The sequence below is a fragment of the Acomys minous genome (assembly GCF_964271855.1).
Source record: "Acomys minous genome assembly, chromosome: 7".
In the NCBI taxonomy this organism is placed as follows: Eukaryota; Metazoa; Chordata; class Mammalia; order Rodentia; family Muridae; genus Acomys; species Acomys minous.
In genome coordinates, this window is record NC_140488.1 from 23,531,296 (window position 1) to 23,547,498 (window position 16,203).

The 16,203-nt window shown below is 39.0% G+C and overlaps 2 protein-coding genes across 2 annotated transcripts in view; one reads left to right on the forward strand and one right to left on the reverse strand.

Annotated features, from left to right (window-relative positions):
• Positions 1-4,738, forward strand: part of FRMD7 (FERM domain containing 7) — a 48,501-nt gene extending 43,763 nt beyond the window's left edge. The window contains exons 9-12 of the mRNA XM_084789523.1: positions 212-375; positions 1,582-1,650; positions 1,767-1,842; positions 2,877-4,738. Of these exons, the coding sequence (XP_084645649.1) occupies positions 212-375; positions 1,582-1,650; positions 1,767-1,842; positions 2,877-3,950 (1,383 nt within the window). The 3' untranslated portion in view covers positions 3,951-4,738. The remainder of the gene's footprint in view (positions 1-211; positions 376-1,581; positions 1,651-1,766; positions 1,843-2,876) is intronic.
• A 962-nt stretch (positions 4,739-5,700) lies between these two features.
• STK26 (serine/threonine kinase 26) overlaps positions 5,701-16,203 on the reverse strand; it is a 51,758-nt gene continuing 41,255 nt past the window's right edge. The window contains exons 5-12 of the mRNA XM_084789818.1: positions 13,528-13,636; positions 13,269-13,426; positions 12,289-12,474; positions 10,859-11,007; positions 9,758-9,851; positions 9,183-9,245; positions 8,965-9,101; positions 5,701-7,442 (exon numbers count right to left, since the gene is read on the reverse strand). Of these exons, the coding sequence (XP_084645944.1) occupies positions 7,418-7,442; positions 8,965-9,101; positions 9,183-9,245; positions 9,758-9,851; positions 10,859-11,007; positions 12,289-12,474; positions 13,269-13,426; positions 13,528-13,636 (921 nt within the window). The 3' untranslated portion in view covers positions 5,701-7,417. The remainder of the gene's footprint in view (positions 7,443-8,964; positions 9,102-9,182; positions 9,246-9,757; positions 9,852-10,858; positions 11,008-12,288; positions 12,475-13,268; positions 13,427-13,527; positions 13,637-16,203) is intronic.

Below are 16,203 nucleotides of genomic sequence, written 5' to 3' on the forward strand. Positions count from 1 at the left end.
CTGGCTTCTTAGACAAGGCTTGGTATAAGAGTGAAGGCCCTGTCTGGACTTTGGAAGGTCGCCAGTCATTCGATTTTAGTGGCTGTGGAGCCTTTGGGGAGCCAACAGAAATTTCGATGCTGCATGTGCTACTGGGCTGACACTGTAGAAGGCAGCAAGAGACCTGGTATTCTAGCAGGGTGTTATGCTTCATAGAAAATGGTTTATACAGGTGTTGTGCAAAGACACTTTGGAGTTCACCATGGCCAGCCGAGATGCGTGCAAGGCTTTCTGGAAGACTTGTGTGGAGTACCATGCTTTCTTTAGGCTTTCTGAAGAGCCCAAATCGAAGCCCAAAACACTACTCTGCAGCAAGGGTTCCAGTTTCCGTTACAGGTAATTATACACCACACGTAGGAAGACCATGCACACTGCCTCTTTTCAATAACATGGGAGGCAGTGGGAGGAGTCTGAATTCCAGGAGCAACAAAGAATCCACTTAAATCATATACAGATTATAAATAGTCCTTACTGTTTGTTCTTGGCACATTGCATTAAGTTGGTATTTACTAAACAAAGGGGTTAGATCAGAATTACAGCGAGGAGGTAGGGAGACAGGGTGTTTGAAAAAAATGTGTTCAACAAACTTACTGCCTACCTTAAAAGCAGCTTATATGCAAGTCATGGAAGGACAGCTCAACAGCCTCCATTAATAGCATTTAGGTAACGATAGAATGAGAAAACACCAGAGGAAGCCAAAGGGTTAAAAAGATGGAGCAATCCTGCACTGAGGCTGTCTCAGTCCAGCTCACACACCTTAGAGGAGCTGAAGTGAGGTAGAAGTAAGATCTTGTTTCCAGTTGAACAACTAACCTCCAACTCGATTGGAAGAAGTTTACAAAAGTCTAAGGAACACCAAAACAACTCTAATCAAATGCTTCCACATAAGGGATTTTTCAGACTGTGGAAACCTGCCCTTGTAAGACTAGAGAAATTAAAAAAAATGCAGATGTGTTTCTGATGGAATGTTTCCAAAGTGTGCTCTATGATTTCTTGTCTTCTTAAACAGATGATATTGAGCATGTTCTGTGCTTTCTTAATGTCCTCAGTTCCCATAAGCCTTCTTTTTTATCCTCTGCAGGCAGCCATAGGTCTATGATGGCCTTAGGGTGGAGGAGGTGTGTCAGGCCCCATACTTTGGCCCAGACTTTGGAATTTTTATTACTACTGTGATTTCTACATTTTTGTTTCTTCCAGCAGTCTGCTCAATTTCTTTACTGGTATAAGCTTAACAGCAGCAATCTTTTCTAGTGTTTAGTTAGCTGCCTTGTGTCTCTCTTGGGTTGGGAATCTAAGTAAACAGTCTCATTACAACTAGCATATCAGTACGAGTCAGTCAATAGTTTTACAGGGTTTTTAAAAATGAAGCCTAGGTTTTTAATAGTTGAAGTTGCTATATTCTTGGTGTCCACATAAGTAACTGTAATATGATATGGCGTTCATCCAGACACTTTAGGTTTCCAACAAAGATGAGGCTTTCATGTTTTAGGAGTATATAAGTTTAGGATGGAATTAATGATTTTTGTCTCTTCTTTATAATAGTGGAAGAACTCAAAGGCAACTTTTGGAATATGGGAAAAAGGGGAGGTTGAAGAGCCTGCCATTCGAAAGGTGCATACTTTGACTTCTCTCTTCTCATGCTGATTGGAAATTGAATTTAGAGATTTCTATGTGTTCTATGATTTGCATAATGAGCATTTCAATGACTCTCTGTTTGGCGATTTCAGGAAACAGTATCCATCTCAGTATCATGAACGGCAGTGCAGGTCATCACCAGACATTCTCTCTGATGTGTCAAAACAAGTAAGGTTTCTGAAAAGCCCTTCTTCGTTAGATAAGTATAAGGCATCCAGTGTCCAAATGCTTCCAAGACTTGATTTTGCCAGAACCACCCAGTGTGTATCAAGGTCACTTCCATGCGAGGTTAGCCGCTTGGAGAGGTCTGTTGGCACAGGCATTCCTACTAATAGCCATTTACTAAACTATAACTGATGTGCACCATGTACATTGTAAACTCCCGGTGTACTTCCAAATTGCATTCTGTGCTATTAACATCTTGAAAAAAAAATCAGACACTGATTCATTTCTATGGCTTCATAATTTTAAAATTAAAAGTCTGTTATTTCATCAGTGGAAACTATAAAGCTTTGGGAAAGATGTATGGTGTTGCTGATTACTTTTATAACACAATTTCAGGATACTGTTGTGCCCCTGGAACTGTAGGATGATGGCCTCATTTGAGACTTCAATCAGGAATTTTGTTGATCACTCTTCTTTGGCACTCTCTACAAAAGTAAATTGTAGGTGTCATAAACTCCCATGCCTCCATGAAAATCACAGATGATTTTTATCCAAAAGGTATGAGAGATAGACCAATAAAAGGGGCCATCTAAAGTAGGAATCTCCAAGGCCAGTGACAGCTTTCTTTTACACTTTTTTATGTATACTCTTTCCTTTTTTTAATGGAGACTATGGAGGAGGCTGGTGTAGGAACAATTCGACTGTGGTGACGAAGGTCCACACAGCTAGTCAGAGGCAGACAGGAGCAGGATTCCTACTTCATTGATATAGCTACCAAACTGAATGGCTTGGAGTACTAATGGTACCTGAAAGACACCTAAAATGTGGAGTCTAGAAATGGGATGTCCTCAAGAATGAAGAATGCTGCATGTGCTCTCTAACATACAGCTTGGGATATGGTATACATTTATCATCTGTGGAGTAGATCATAGATTTAAATGACTTTCTGAAGTCAGCCTTTCGTAATATATGAAGATCCTTGCCAAGTCCAGCTGACTCGCTTTGTCATCTGACATCAATGTGTCTTCTTTTTCAAGGTGGAAGATCTGAGACTTACATATGGCAGCGGATACTACCGAAATGTGAACGGAGTACATGCATCGGAGCCTACGCTGGACAGTAGTAGAAGGAGGAACTCTGCAGTTGAGGTGACATTTGCAGCTGAGCTGGAGCGTTCCAAACCAGAGGCAGACCCCACATCGCTTCATCCATCCCAAAGCAGTTCCTCTTTCACCTTTATTTATGCAGACCCTGTCTTTACCACGGACCCCGATCCCATAGATTTCTTTGAGGAACGGAGTCCTCTAAGCTCCTTCCAAACAAACTCTAACCACATCAGCACATCTCCTTGTTTCACAAGCAAAGCAAGTCCAGCAAGGCAGCTAACATACACCGATGTGCCCTATATTCCTTGTACTGGTCAGCAGGTTGATATTACGCCTCCCCAAGTCTTTTTTTATGTGGACAAGCCACCCCAGGTACCCAGGCGGTCTCCAGTCATGGCTGAGCAAAGTCTGAGGCCAGACATCTATGTAAAACCCAGTGCAATAAAGCCGGCCAAAAGGAGCCCAAGGAATATGAGGATAAAAAGCCTACAGCAAGACCTTCAAGAACTCCAAGAAGCTATGGCTAGAACTAGTGGTAGGGGTAGTACCAGTGTAGACCTGGAAGAGGAAGACCTGCATTTAGATGATGCATTTGCTCATAACCTCCAAGAGCAAACTCCTAAACGATCTCAGAGCCAATCAGACATGAAAACTATGCGTTTTCCTTTTGGGTCAGAATTTAGACCTTTAGGGCCTTGTCCTGCTCTGACTCGTAAAACAGATCTGTTTACATGTACATTTGAAGAGCAGGAGTTCCCAGCAGTTCTAATGGATCAGAGCTCAGCAGAAAGGTATGTAGCTAGTGAGTCCAGTGACTCGGAATCAGAAATTCTTAAACCAGACTACTACCCTTTGTATGGCAAAGGGACAAAGTCACCTAGGGCCCGAATCCGCTTGTCTTCTGGCAGTCTGCAGCTAGATGAAGAGGAGGAAGATATTTGTTTCACCACACCAGGTGCTGATGATAGGACTTTGCTAAAGCCGTGCAATTATTTCTTAGCTTAAAAGAACATGAGCTCTGAATGGTCCCGGTCTAGGGCCACATTACCATCTTCGGTTAGATGTAAAAACCTTTTGACACACGTTTTCCTTCATCATCTTAACTGATGATAAGATGGTACGAAAGATTGGGCTGCTGCCTGATTCTGGGAGCTTCACTCATTTATTTCCTCTGAACAGACTCTGGAACACACGATCTCCTCCCCAGTGCTACGGTAGTGTGAGGGAAGTATGTGTCACACCATTCTACATTTCTTTGTGCAGACATTTTAAATGAAGATCCATTCTTCAACGCTGAAGAATAATAAGGATATGGGTTGGTGCATGAGACTGGCTTCTACTAGCACGTTGTGTTTTAGTAGTCCATGAATACGTTGGTTATTTTTGTGTTTACGTATGCTAAACAATGGTTTCTTTCCTTGTGACTTGTTTGGGACCCAGTGACCAATTTTGTTATATACTACGAATGTCAATTTTTATAACATGTACATAGGTGAGTGGCATAAATCCTCTCAGCAGAACATGTTTAGAATTTACCGAGGATTTAACAGAATTCTCAGTGCAGGGCATTAATGGATAAGACCTATTTCTCAAGCCAGATGTGCGCTCGATGAGGCTATTATGGTGTTTGACTTCTAATTTCTCTTTTCTTAAGTACTTATTATATAAGGTGGCATCAATGTTCACAAAGCAAAGTTGTTTATTAATTTCTCCTCCCAGAACTTATTTTTGCCATGGCTTGGTTGCATGCATGTAGGCAAGGATATGAGGCGCTACTTTAATAAAGACTAATGGAAAATTCACTCAAGAAGTTATACATATGGCCTTCTTTTTACTTTAATAAAACACAGAAGTAGTTGATTCTGGCCTATATTTAACAGGATATTTAGAGACTGGGAAAAGGACAGAGTCGAGGAAAAAAATGTATGGGCACAGGTGAGAAGTGACAATGACAGGTAGCTGACATGAAAAGTGACAGCATAGACATCACGTTCTGACAGTGAACCAACAGTCTCTTGTGTGGTTGTTGTTTTTTTAGTTTCTCAAGGAGCAGAAGCTGGGCTCCAACTCATGCTACTCTTGCCTCAGCCTCCTGTGTGCTGGGGCTACAGTGATGTACCACAGTGTTATGCTCAATTTGACTCCTTTAAAACACGGTACGCGCATGGTGATTTAACTGAATGCACGTACACTCATCATTTTTGAAAACTTTTGCTAAATGTATACTTTCCTTGAGAACTATAAAATTCAAGTCAGTATGTGATCTTTTATTAAAATAGTAATTAGTAATAGTAATTAGTAATAGTAATGGGTTGTCTGAAGACACTGTTTTAAAAGAGCTATTACTAATTTTGTTAAGGTAGGAGGAAGACATCATGATATACATGTTCAGCAATAAATAGAGTCAATTCTTAGTAACTTTTAGTTTCAATGGAACCTTGGTCATGTTCTAATTTTTTAAAAAAGTAGTAAAGGAGAAATCTTTTAAAAACGGTTAGAACATATCAGATCCACCTTCAAGAAAGCAGTCATCTCGAAGGAAGGATAGCGGACTACCAAGAAGAGACTTGATACTCTAGCACCATATTCAGGGGGAGGAGGTCCCCCTCAGTCACAGTCATAGGGAAGGGGGATTGGGGTGAAAGTGGGAGAGAGGGAGGAATGGGAGGATGCATGGGATGGGATAGAAAATGAGATGTAATATGACTTATTTGATTTTTCAACAAAAATGTGTTAAAAAAAGAAAGCAGTCATCAAGGATCATAAAATTTAAATATTTATTTTTAAAATCCCCAAACACTAATATATGCTTCACCTAGAAACACTCTACAGGGCTAAGGCTATATTGATTAAGCAATACAGGTTGTATTTGAGATGCAGTTGTGTGGCAAGGTTTTACACAATCCATTTATGAACTCGTTGATTTTATTTTTTACAAAAATATGAATGTAATCGACCTAATTGAGTTTCAGTTACAAAGCAGATGAAAAATCTAACCAAATCATTACTTCGAAATACAATCAATTCAAATCACGTATAGGCACCAATGAAAAGAATGCTCTTGGCGTATGATATCACACCTTCTCAAGTGTTGGTACTTCTCTTTTAAAAGAAGGGATGCAATGGTCACTTCAGCTAAGAGTTGTATTGTTTACTTGTACATCTTTCTTTTAATATTTGGCAGTTATTCAGGTATTTTAAAAAATGTTTTGTGCAAAAATCAAATATGCAGATAAAAACATTAAAATCTTAGCTGTTGAAATTAATCAGTACCAACAACTCTAAAACTACAAAACTATGGCCCCAGTTCAGCACTTAGGCAAGCATTATATATCTATATGGCTAAGAAAAAAAAAAGGATATTACCCACTTAACCGTACCATAAATAGAACTGAAAATTAACTGTACAGTCTATGTTGCCGTTGCATGAAGAGAAATTATTCTGCCCTATGGCATTTTCATATGCACTGGTCAAAGTTCATTCAAATACCCTTTCAAAACTGAACACACTGTGCTTATGTGTGGATAATTATAAAGCAAAATGGATAAATAGTTTCTATGAAAATGCATTACCATGGCAAAAGATGCTGGTGGGAAGTTATGTTTACATCCATTGATCAGGTATTTAGTCCCAAGACAAAAAGGTTGTTAAAAGTTTTCTAAAATCCAAACATGTAAAATGTGATTTGAGCTCATCAAAGCAAAACTAACACCTCCAATCTAACCAGACCCCCATCCTTGGGTATAGGAGATTACTTTAAATGTCTAACCATGCCAAATAAGCATTAATTCATTCTTCCATCTGAAAGAGAAGATAAATCCACCAAAAGGTACTTCTGCTGCTACGTATTGCCTGGAAATGCGTCAAAGACAAGGTTCTTGAATGTGATAAACATGGAGCTGCCTGGAATTCAGAATAACTTGTTAGGAACATCAATACTTTTCTAGGTGTTTTTTTTTCCAAGAGCTTCTTAAAAACACTTGTTTTAAGAAGGCATTCCTTATTTCTACCCCACTACAAATCGTCATTTTTAGAATATCCCTGTGTGGGGGAAAAAAGGATACTTTGTGAAGCTTGATGACTTACAAATGTTTGATAATTAATTAGGATGACATTGAAAGGCCTGTATGAGTGTACAGTTAACTGAAGATTCCAAACCAAACAACATATCTTCCAGTAACATAAGAAATAATGGTACCTAAAATCAGAAAACTGTATCTCAACATTTACTACAATACAGGCAAAACTATAGTATTAAAATTATTCCTTACAAAATAACCTCTTTAAAATACAAAATGATAGCCACCATCACAAGATAGCTGAATAGCTTCTTCTAAATTTTCAATGTCGCAAAGATCCAAAAGGCACATGGAGCTCATGAGTTAATAAGCATTATTAAGGTTGACATAGCTTTGGTGGGTTTCTCTGGGTCCATATGAAACACAAGCCAACAATAACGACAACAAATTTCTTAGGAGGATTCGTCTGCAGAACACCTATGCAATTAAGAAAAGTATAAATCAATATATAATTATACAAGTCATCTATTTTTCTCACTCATGAACTCTACAATTAATGAAGGAGACACATTCTTTCTATTGAATCTTACACAGATAGATGTTAAAAGATACAAAAGGGCAAAAATTCCTCAGCATCTCATTTCACAGCTTGCAATGGATTTGTTTGTAAATAAGAAAAGATATGGGGGGATTCTATTAGAACCAGGGGGTTTTAAGAATGGTTTAGCTCCAGAGTCCCCAGTAGGCTTTTATTGGATGGATTAATTAAGGATTTTATAGGCCACATTTTTAGTTTCACCTGGAGCTCAGTGGGCCTAGGAAATCTAAAGAAGGGACAAGAAGAAATATAATGGGTTTAAAGTTAAAATCTGTTCAATCATGTTTGAACTCACTTAAGGTAATGGATATGTATGCATACAAAACTCCTGTTTAAGAAATTTCAGATCAAGAACTTTTTGAACAAAAACCAAACCAATAGGAGACAAGACGGGAAACTAAATGCAAACAGAAGGATCTGTTACTGACTAATCAGCATTTCATAAGGGTTTAAATGTGGAAACTTTGCTATTGGAAATTATCAGAATAGTGGTGTTCCTGCAAATGCTAAGAGGATTCTTAAGAACGGAAAGATGTGTAGTGTTACATGTGCCCATATAAGAACACAGTCAGTGACCTTTTGTCTCTTTTCATCTTAACAGGGCAACACATGGCTGTTTGGTTCAGTACAAAAATTACTTTCCCAAGTCTGAATGCAGTCATTCCAAAGCCTCATGCTGGACCAGGGAAGTAGCTCAGAGAGGAACATGCTTGAAGTGCAAGTGCAAGTGTAAGAATTCAGATCCCTAGCACCCGAATTCTGGTCAGGTGTGACTAGGCCCACTTCACTTACTTCCTTATTGGAGGGCAGAGAAAAATATTCCAGGGGGTCACTGGAAAGTTTGCCTAGCTCAAAGGGCAAACTCTGGCTTCATTGAGAGACCCTGACTCAAAAAAAATAAGGTGGAGGGTAATAAGGGAACAAATCCAGTGTTGACCTCTTTCCTACACTGGCCCATGTGTGAGAGAACTTATACACATATACCCATGTGCATACATGTATATACCAGACATGCACACTCACAGTTGGTCCCTACCTCTCTTTCTGCAAGAAACAAATCTGTTTTCAAGCATACAACTTTATTTTTAAAGATTTATTTATTATTATGTATACAGTGTTGTGCTTGCACATACACCTGCAGGCCAGAAGAGGGCATCAGATCACATTATAGATGGTTGTGAACCATCATGTGGTTGCTGGGAATTGAACTCAGGACCTCTGGAAGAACAGTCAGTGCTCTTAACCTCTGAGCCATCTCTCCAGCTCCAAGCATACAACTATTAAAAAGTGATTTTGTAGGAAAAAAAACGTAGTAAATGACTGCATCAAAATAACCATGTTACGTTGTAAATTAACATCCAAAACGCTAACATAATTTTGCAAATGACACTTCAAACTTACTTTTGAAATTTTTCGATTAATTTCTTCACCATTTTATCTGTGATGCCAGGACAGGCAGCTTCAGCCACAGCAATACTTTTCTCAAGTTCTTCAATTGCCTGGTTTCGCCTTGGATTATTCTCATCCTGCTGTTTAAGCTGAAAAAGAGTAATGGTTATAACATTTAAAATGCCCTGCCACTTGAGGAAGATATGGAATAGTAAATAACCCACACTTACTTCGGCAAATGCAGGTGTGATTATCATAGACAAACAGCTCAAGGTTTGCACAAGATCTTGCTCCTTTGAAGAAATGATGCAGATTACACAAAGAAAATTAAAATAATCACTCATGCTTTCCTTAGTGATTTGACAAATGTGAATCAATTTGAATTCCACCTCCAAAAGACTGAAGATAAGGCCAGTCCCTATGCTTTCTTCCTGTCACAAATTCTCATCCATCAGTGGCTGTCCCCCAACGTCTAGGATTACAATAGATATCTGATTCCCTGGGTTTACATATCTCTACATGGAGTGAGTGTTGAAAATAACCATGACCATTTAAATGTCTTTTATGGTATAATGAGATCACAATTAGTGATAAGTAAAACATATTATACATATGATGAGACAGACAGGCGTGCAGGGAAATTAAATTCTCATAGTTTTGCACACTAAAATAGCATCACACCATTTTAAAAAGTCTACCAGAAGGCCATGATCATATAAGATATTACAATGACATGTATATGAAGACGACATGATGATATATATATTACTTTGTCTGCTAAGTAAATCAAGCTCCATAAACATACTTCCCCATTCTGTAGTTTCTTTGGATCAGGCTTCTTTCGCACAGTGGTGAAAGTCCATTCAGGGTGAGTATTACTGTCCTTGCTGGTGGATTCCCTAAAGAAATGGCAAAGATGCTAAGTGATTTGGCATGGCAAAAAAAAAAAATCACCCAAATCAGTGCAAGAAGATTCCGAGGAGCTCACCATGCCACTGGCTACACAGTCAGTGTACAACAGAGTATCTGATATTAGTTTCTGGTGGGTACGCTATTTTACTCAAGATAGCAGCATTTCTGAGCTCTTAATGTTCAGCAAAATCCTATGTGGACAGCCATGTGTGTGCATAGTGCCATTCTCTCATGCCCAAGTCACCATCTCCAGTAGCAGGCCTTGTGTGTTTTAAAGTAAGGTGAATGAGCCTTAGACAGAGCACAAACTATCGTGATATAGTTTATTTATTAAGTGTTGAGCAATTTCTCATATATGCAGGAACCTGACAATATTGTGTGAAGAAATAAACTGCTGCCTTTTTGGAGGCCTAAGTCCTGGTGCATCCCTTGGACTCTCCTACTGAAATTAAGATAAGCGCACAGAAGCAGAACTGGTAACATAAGTACCGCCATGTTTTTGTTGTTTTGTTTTTAAGACTAACTATTCTACTGGATAAAGAGCAAACTTAAGTCAATAAGTCCAGCAATTCACGGTAAAGTCTCATCACAGTTTGGTCTATGGCCAGGAAGAAGGAAAGATCATGAGATCAGCTCTCCAAAGGGCCAAGCAGCCGGCCATCACTATATGAGATCATGGCTCTTTTGCTTCTTGAGGACGAGTAAAACGCCTTTGATCAAATCCTATTCCAAGAGCTTGTAATATACTCAAGTATCCACTAGGGGTTAGACCAAGACCATTTCAAAGCAGAGCTTTTCCCTTCCAAAGCATGTTTCCCGATCCACTGTTTTCCACAGACGACAGGAACTCCACGGTGGCTGAAGTGAGCCCACAAAACATGCCATATAACCTAGTCTAAAGCAAGCACGTGAGCTCGTTGAAAAAAGGAAGAGCATAGGAAAATGGACTGCCTACAAAAACAAAAACAAAAGACGTGCAGGAATGTGTACATACGAGTCAGAGGCCTCAGAATCAGATTCATCATCACTGTGCCCTTCTGCCTTCCATCTCTTAAATCGATCGATCAGTTCAGTCAGATAAGAAGTCTTCTTTGAATTTTTCACAATGAACTTATGTTTCAAAAGTTCTTTAGCTGTGGGACGCTAAGGCACAAACACACAGAAGAAAGAAAGAATGCATGACTCTTTTGAGGCTCTTTGGGATTAAGATAGGCATTCTCCACAGTAGAGTGGAGAGTGGGATATGACTTTCTCACATACTCTGGTGCCTCACCTTTGACCATGTCCCCTGGAGGGGGAGACCTGGGGGCACTCAGAGGAAGGACAGCAGGTTACCAAGAAGAGACTTGATACCCTATGAACATATACAGGGGGAGGTAATCCCCCTCAGGAACAGTCATAGGGGAGGGGAATAAGGGGAAAATGGGAGGGAGGGAAGAATGGGAGGATACAAGGGATGGGATAACCATTGAGATGTAACAAGAATAAATTAATAAAGGAAAAAAATGAAAAAAAAGATAGGTGGTAAAATGCCATTTGACTTATTAAACTGAAATCTATAAAAATCATGTCTATCTACATGAGGATGATTAAAATTAAAGAAGAAAAAAGACAGTTCTATGTTTTTTGAAGTGGCTTAAGGTAGCTGCATTAAATTCACCATTTTAGCACAGTAGACAGAAGTTAAAGCGCAGTAGACAGAAGTTAGGATACACACCAGCATACTAGTAAGCAAAGCCTTCTCAGGAATAGTAGGACTTAGAATGTAAACATCTAAAATTGTCAAAACAATTTAAGACACTTTTATTACATTGACTGTAGTTTTTAAAAATTCATGCAAATGAGCAAAATCGGTATAATTTTGTTATCATCTGTACATCCTTTGGATCTCTACTTTTGCCACTGTCTGCCCACATCTTAGTATACATTTATTTTTTGTCAAACATTAATTCATATTGTATATAAGCAACAAGTGCTCTGGGGAGTATGTTCTTTTCAGTATTTCATTAATATTAGAATGTTTACTGTCAACATAAAAATAGTTATAGCAATATTAGACAGTACTTGTATATTTCTAATCACCAGGAGTGAAAAGCAGTTTCATGTTAATAACACTAAAACAACTATAATATAGTAAGTCAATTCTATTACTGACAGGTCATGTGCACTTTAATAAGTAAGTAATAAAAATAAATTATTTCTCCAAATTTTGTCCTTGAAACAGGAAATGATCAAATAGCGGGGAAACTTAAAAAGATGGCATAGGGGAGGAGGAAAGAGAGCAAAGATCTGCTGAAGAACAGAGTGGAATCAGAAATACAGGAGAAAAAAAGCACTGTAGTCTCTACCATAGGAGAAGCCACCTTTGTGAGAAGTAGATGGAACAATAGAAAACCAACAGTAGCAATAACAATTTGTACTTACAAAAGATGGATCTTTATTCAGGCAAGCATCAATAAACTCCTTGAAAGACTTACTGAAGTCTCCAACAAGAGTTGGTGGGTTGTTTTTTGGAATAAGAAACAGAACTCTCATTGGATGCATGTCAGAATTCGGAGGCTCGCCCTTGGCAAGTTCAATCGCAGTAATCCCCAAAGACCAAATGTCAGCCTAAAAAGGAAGCAATAACAAAAACCATTCATCACCTTGAAGCTCCATTCTAGGATGCTGGCCCCCCAAATCCTGTACTGACGGATCTCAAGAAATGTGGCGCATTATAATCATTTTAGTTCATAGAACTCGTGAATTAAAAATTGAAATCTCATACTTTGCAACACGCACAGCACTCCTTGACTGTTAAAGCGGATGAAAGTCCTTGCCTTGAAGAGCCCTACATTCTAATAAGAGGGACAGCTAAATGGATATCATAATGTCATATGGGATAAGCTCTGTGGGAAAAAAGCCAAATAAGGGAATAATGACCAAAATAGGGAAAGGAGCTACATGTTTCCGCAGGATGGTTGGGAGAGAAATATCTGTGCAGGGGATGCTTGTGCAGAGAGCTCATGGGGAATAAGGCTATATCCAGACATAGGGGAAAGGGAGAGAAAAGTCTTGAGGCCAAAGGGTACTTGTGTTTGAGGAACAATGAGGCCCTGATGGCTGACGCAAAGAGAGTACAGATGACAGTGGTCGAAGATAAGGGTGGATAGATAGACAATGGCCAAGATCAGGGATCCTTATATGTCACTGTAAGGGCTCTAGGTTTTATCCCGAGTGGAACAAATAGCCATTGAAATAAATAGGGTGCAAATGTTACCAACACGAATGGAATTTATCATTAAGAAACAAAACATGATGTAACTCTTCTTTTAGAAGCGCATGCAAAAAGGAAGGAAAAACTAAAAAGCTTAGTGATGAGGCTATATATCCAATTAATTCCAGCTATAAAGGGGATACTTTACTTTAGAGTCATAAGCAGACTGTTGAATAACTTCAGGAGCCATCCAAAATGGAGTTCCTACAAAGGTGTTTCTTTTAATTTGTGTATCGGTCAGCTGGCCAGCAACTCCGAAGTCAGCCAGTTTAACATCACCTTGCTCTGAAAGCAAGACATTGGCAGCTAGGAGGCAAAACAAAAAACAAAACAAAACAAAATGAACATCTCTCAGTCTCCCCCAAACGTATCTGGTTTTCTCAGGTTTCTCTTTGACTGTTGTATACCTTTAATGTCTCGGTGAATTTTCTTCTCAGAATGTAGATAGTCCAGACCTTTCAAAATCTCCTTGAGCATGGTGGCGATCTGGAACTCATCAAATGGACCGGCGCGCAGCTTAAAGGAGAAAACACACGTACATGCATATACTTTTAAAAAATTGGGAAAAAATAGAATTCCAAAATTGCAGTTTTGAAGCATAGGGATCATTTAGTTATCTGAAATAGCTCATTAAACCAACATTTGAACAAGGGAGAGAAATAACTTGCAGGAGGGTCAGGCGTTTACATTCCTCTCTGGCCACGTAAACAGTTTGAGGCTAGCTTGAGCTACAGGACAGCCTGGGCTATGTGATATCTGGTCTACAAGCAAGCCACCCACATACACACAAATAAACGATTTAGCTTGAAAGATCAGGGAAGCATTTTGACCTAGATACTAGCTCCAAATTCTGAAGGTTCTAAAAGTAACATTCAAGATTTAACAAATGTGTGTGAAGGATAATAGAGCTGTTGTCACATGAGGAAAAGGGAATCTGCCACTTAAGGAGTAAAATTCTCTGCAGGAGCAATGGGGACTGATAGAAAGACTTTACATTGTTCCATATGTTGCACAGTGACTATAAAAAAAAGAGAATGAAAACACCCAAAGAAATCAGCTATGCGAATTTTGCCTTTGCTTTTGAGCCCTCACTACGAATTAACACTGAACTGCTTTTTGCAATCAGACACTACTAATCTAAATTCAGCCAGGAATATAACTAAACTCTTCAGACTCTCATTGTAAAAAAAATTCAAATCATGGAGGAATAATATTTTTCGAATAAATGTAACACACTTCCCTTTCTTTCCCCACCCCTGTACCAAAGCCAGTCGTTCCAACTGGAAGACAAGGAAAGCAATCATTAGGTTTCAGGAGAACTTGTAATGGAATACCCAAAAAAAATCTCTCTTTAAAATAAATGGTCATTTTAAAATTCTGGTACCTCATAAAGCACAAACAGTGGACTGTACAATATTATTACAGGAAAGGGTGGAAAGCAGAAGGCAGAGGCAAGGTAGTGTTCTGTTTGCTGGAAGGAGGGAAGAGGTGGTGCAAGTCAAACATTGCCTATTCTGCCTCACACTGGGAGGGATTCCCAGCTCTTTGGCACCTTGTGTAGTTCATCTTTCCATGAATGCCATATTTATACCGAATAAAGGGCACACTCATGTCAAAATTGAACAGCTTAAAATAGACCTGGTACTTTGGTTTCACCGTTCGCTATTAAGAGAGGTCTGGGGATACCGTATACTCCAGAGATGTCTATAATTCAATAGATCCCCTTCCTAGGTAACATTAACTATTTACTTTCAAATCTGTCAACTTCCACCTCATTTTTTTTTAATTAAAAGGTTAGTCATTAATGTGACTGTAAAGGTGAAAATGAGACATTATTTTATTGCTGGCTGGCATGACTCAAGGGCATACATTATATAAATTAAGACTGGAATTTAGTACATTATCATAAGACATTGGCAGAGCCAGAGACATACTCTTGATTGCTTAAGAAACGGGGCAAGGACAGTTTAAAGCTACTCAATATTATTTCAAATAATTTCTAAATGTGGGATAGATAGCTCAATCCACTGCCCAATGCAGAAAGTTGAAAACATTTCAGTAAGAACAACAAAGAGGCTCTTAGATGGTCCGTTACTATACCTGACATGTTTTAGGGTTACTTGAAAATTCGAAGTAAAATTTCAGCTGCCAGCTGAAAAGGGAAGGGAAGGAAAATTTTGTGGTGGGGGAAATGAATACGGGATGGTGAGGGCAGTTGAATTTTTTTCTTGAACCGTTACCATACCAAAAATGGCCTCAAATCTTATGGTGCACATGCTTTGTAGGGTGTGTTGTCGGTCATAAGAAGAAGAGAACAAAGGATATTTCAAAAAGAAGGAATGGCACCCAGACAGACTAGAAGAGGGTTTTTACTGTTTGTTTTGCATAGATAGTTTTGCTTTTTAAATTTCAGGTACAACCTTGGGAGAAATAATGTCAAGGTCTTGACCTACATTCCTTGGAATGCTTAACTGAAACTTCTCAGCAGTGTTCTAAGCCTCTGCCCAGGGCTACATACCTGCCTTGTATAATCTGCCTAGGTTTGAAAGGAAGGATGTGCAAAAGACGGACAATTGCTCTTTTAAAGACCCTGCACTTGTGGGTTTACAGATTTTTCCCGACATTCCTTTCACTTCCTGCCAGTCCCTAAGGCAATATGCTACCTGGAGGCCTTCTTTTATAACTAGCATATTGTTCCCAACTTCTGTCCGTGGTTCGTACGCTTTATCCTGTCTACCCCATCGTATGCCTTTGTGCAAGAAGACACTGTAAATGTTTTAGAAAGAAGCAGTAAGTAATACATTCAATAAGATCACATCTAATATGGTCAAAGTCTGTTTCTCTGGAAGGAATGACTTCCTAAGATTAAGACTCTTGGGGTGCGTACTGTATAGCCCTGACATATAACGCAATTCCTAGTGTTAAGTTATTCAACTAGTGAGGCACCAGTTTGAATTGAGAAACCCTTGGCTCAGCATCCCTCCTGCTTTCTCTTGCTTTACAGCAAACTCTGAGATTCCCCAAATGATTGCATTCATCTATCTATGAATATATACAGAAAAGGAGCAACATGTTTTCTTATT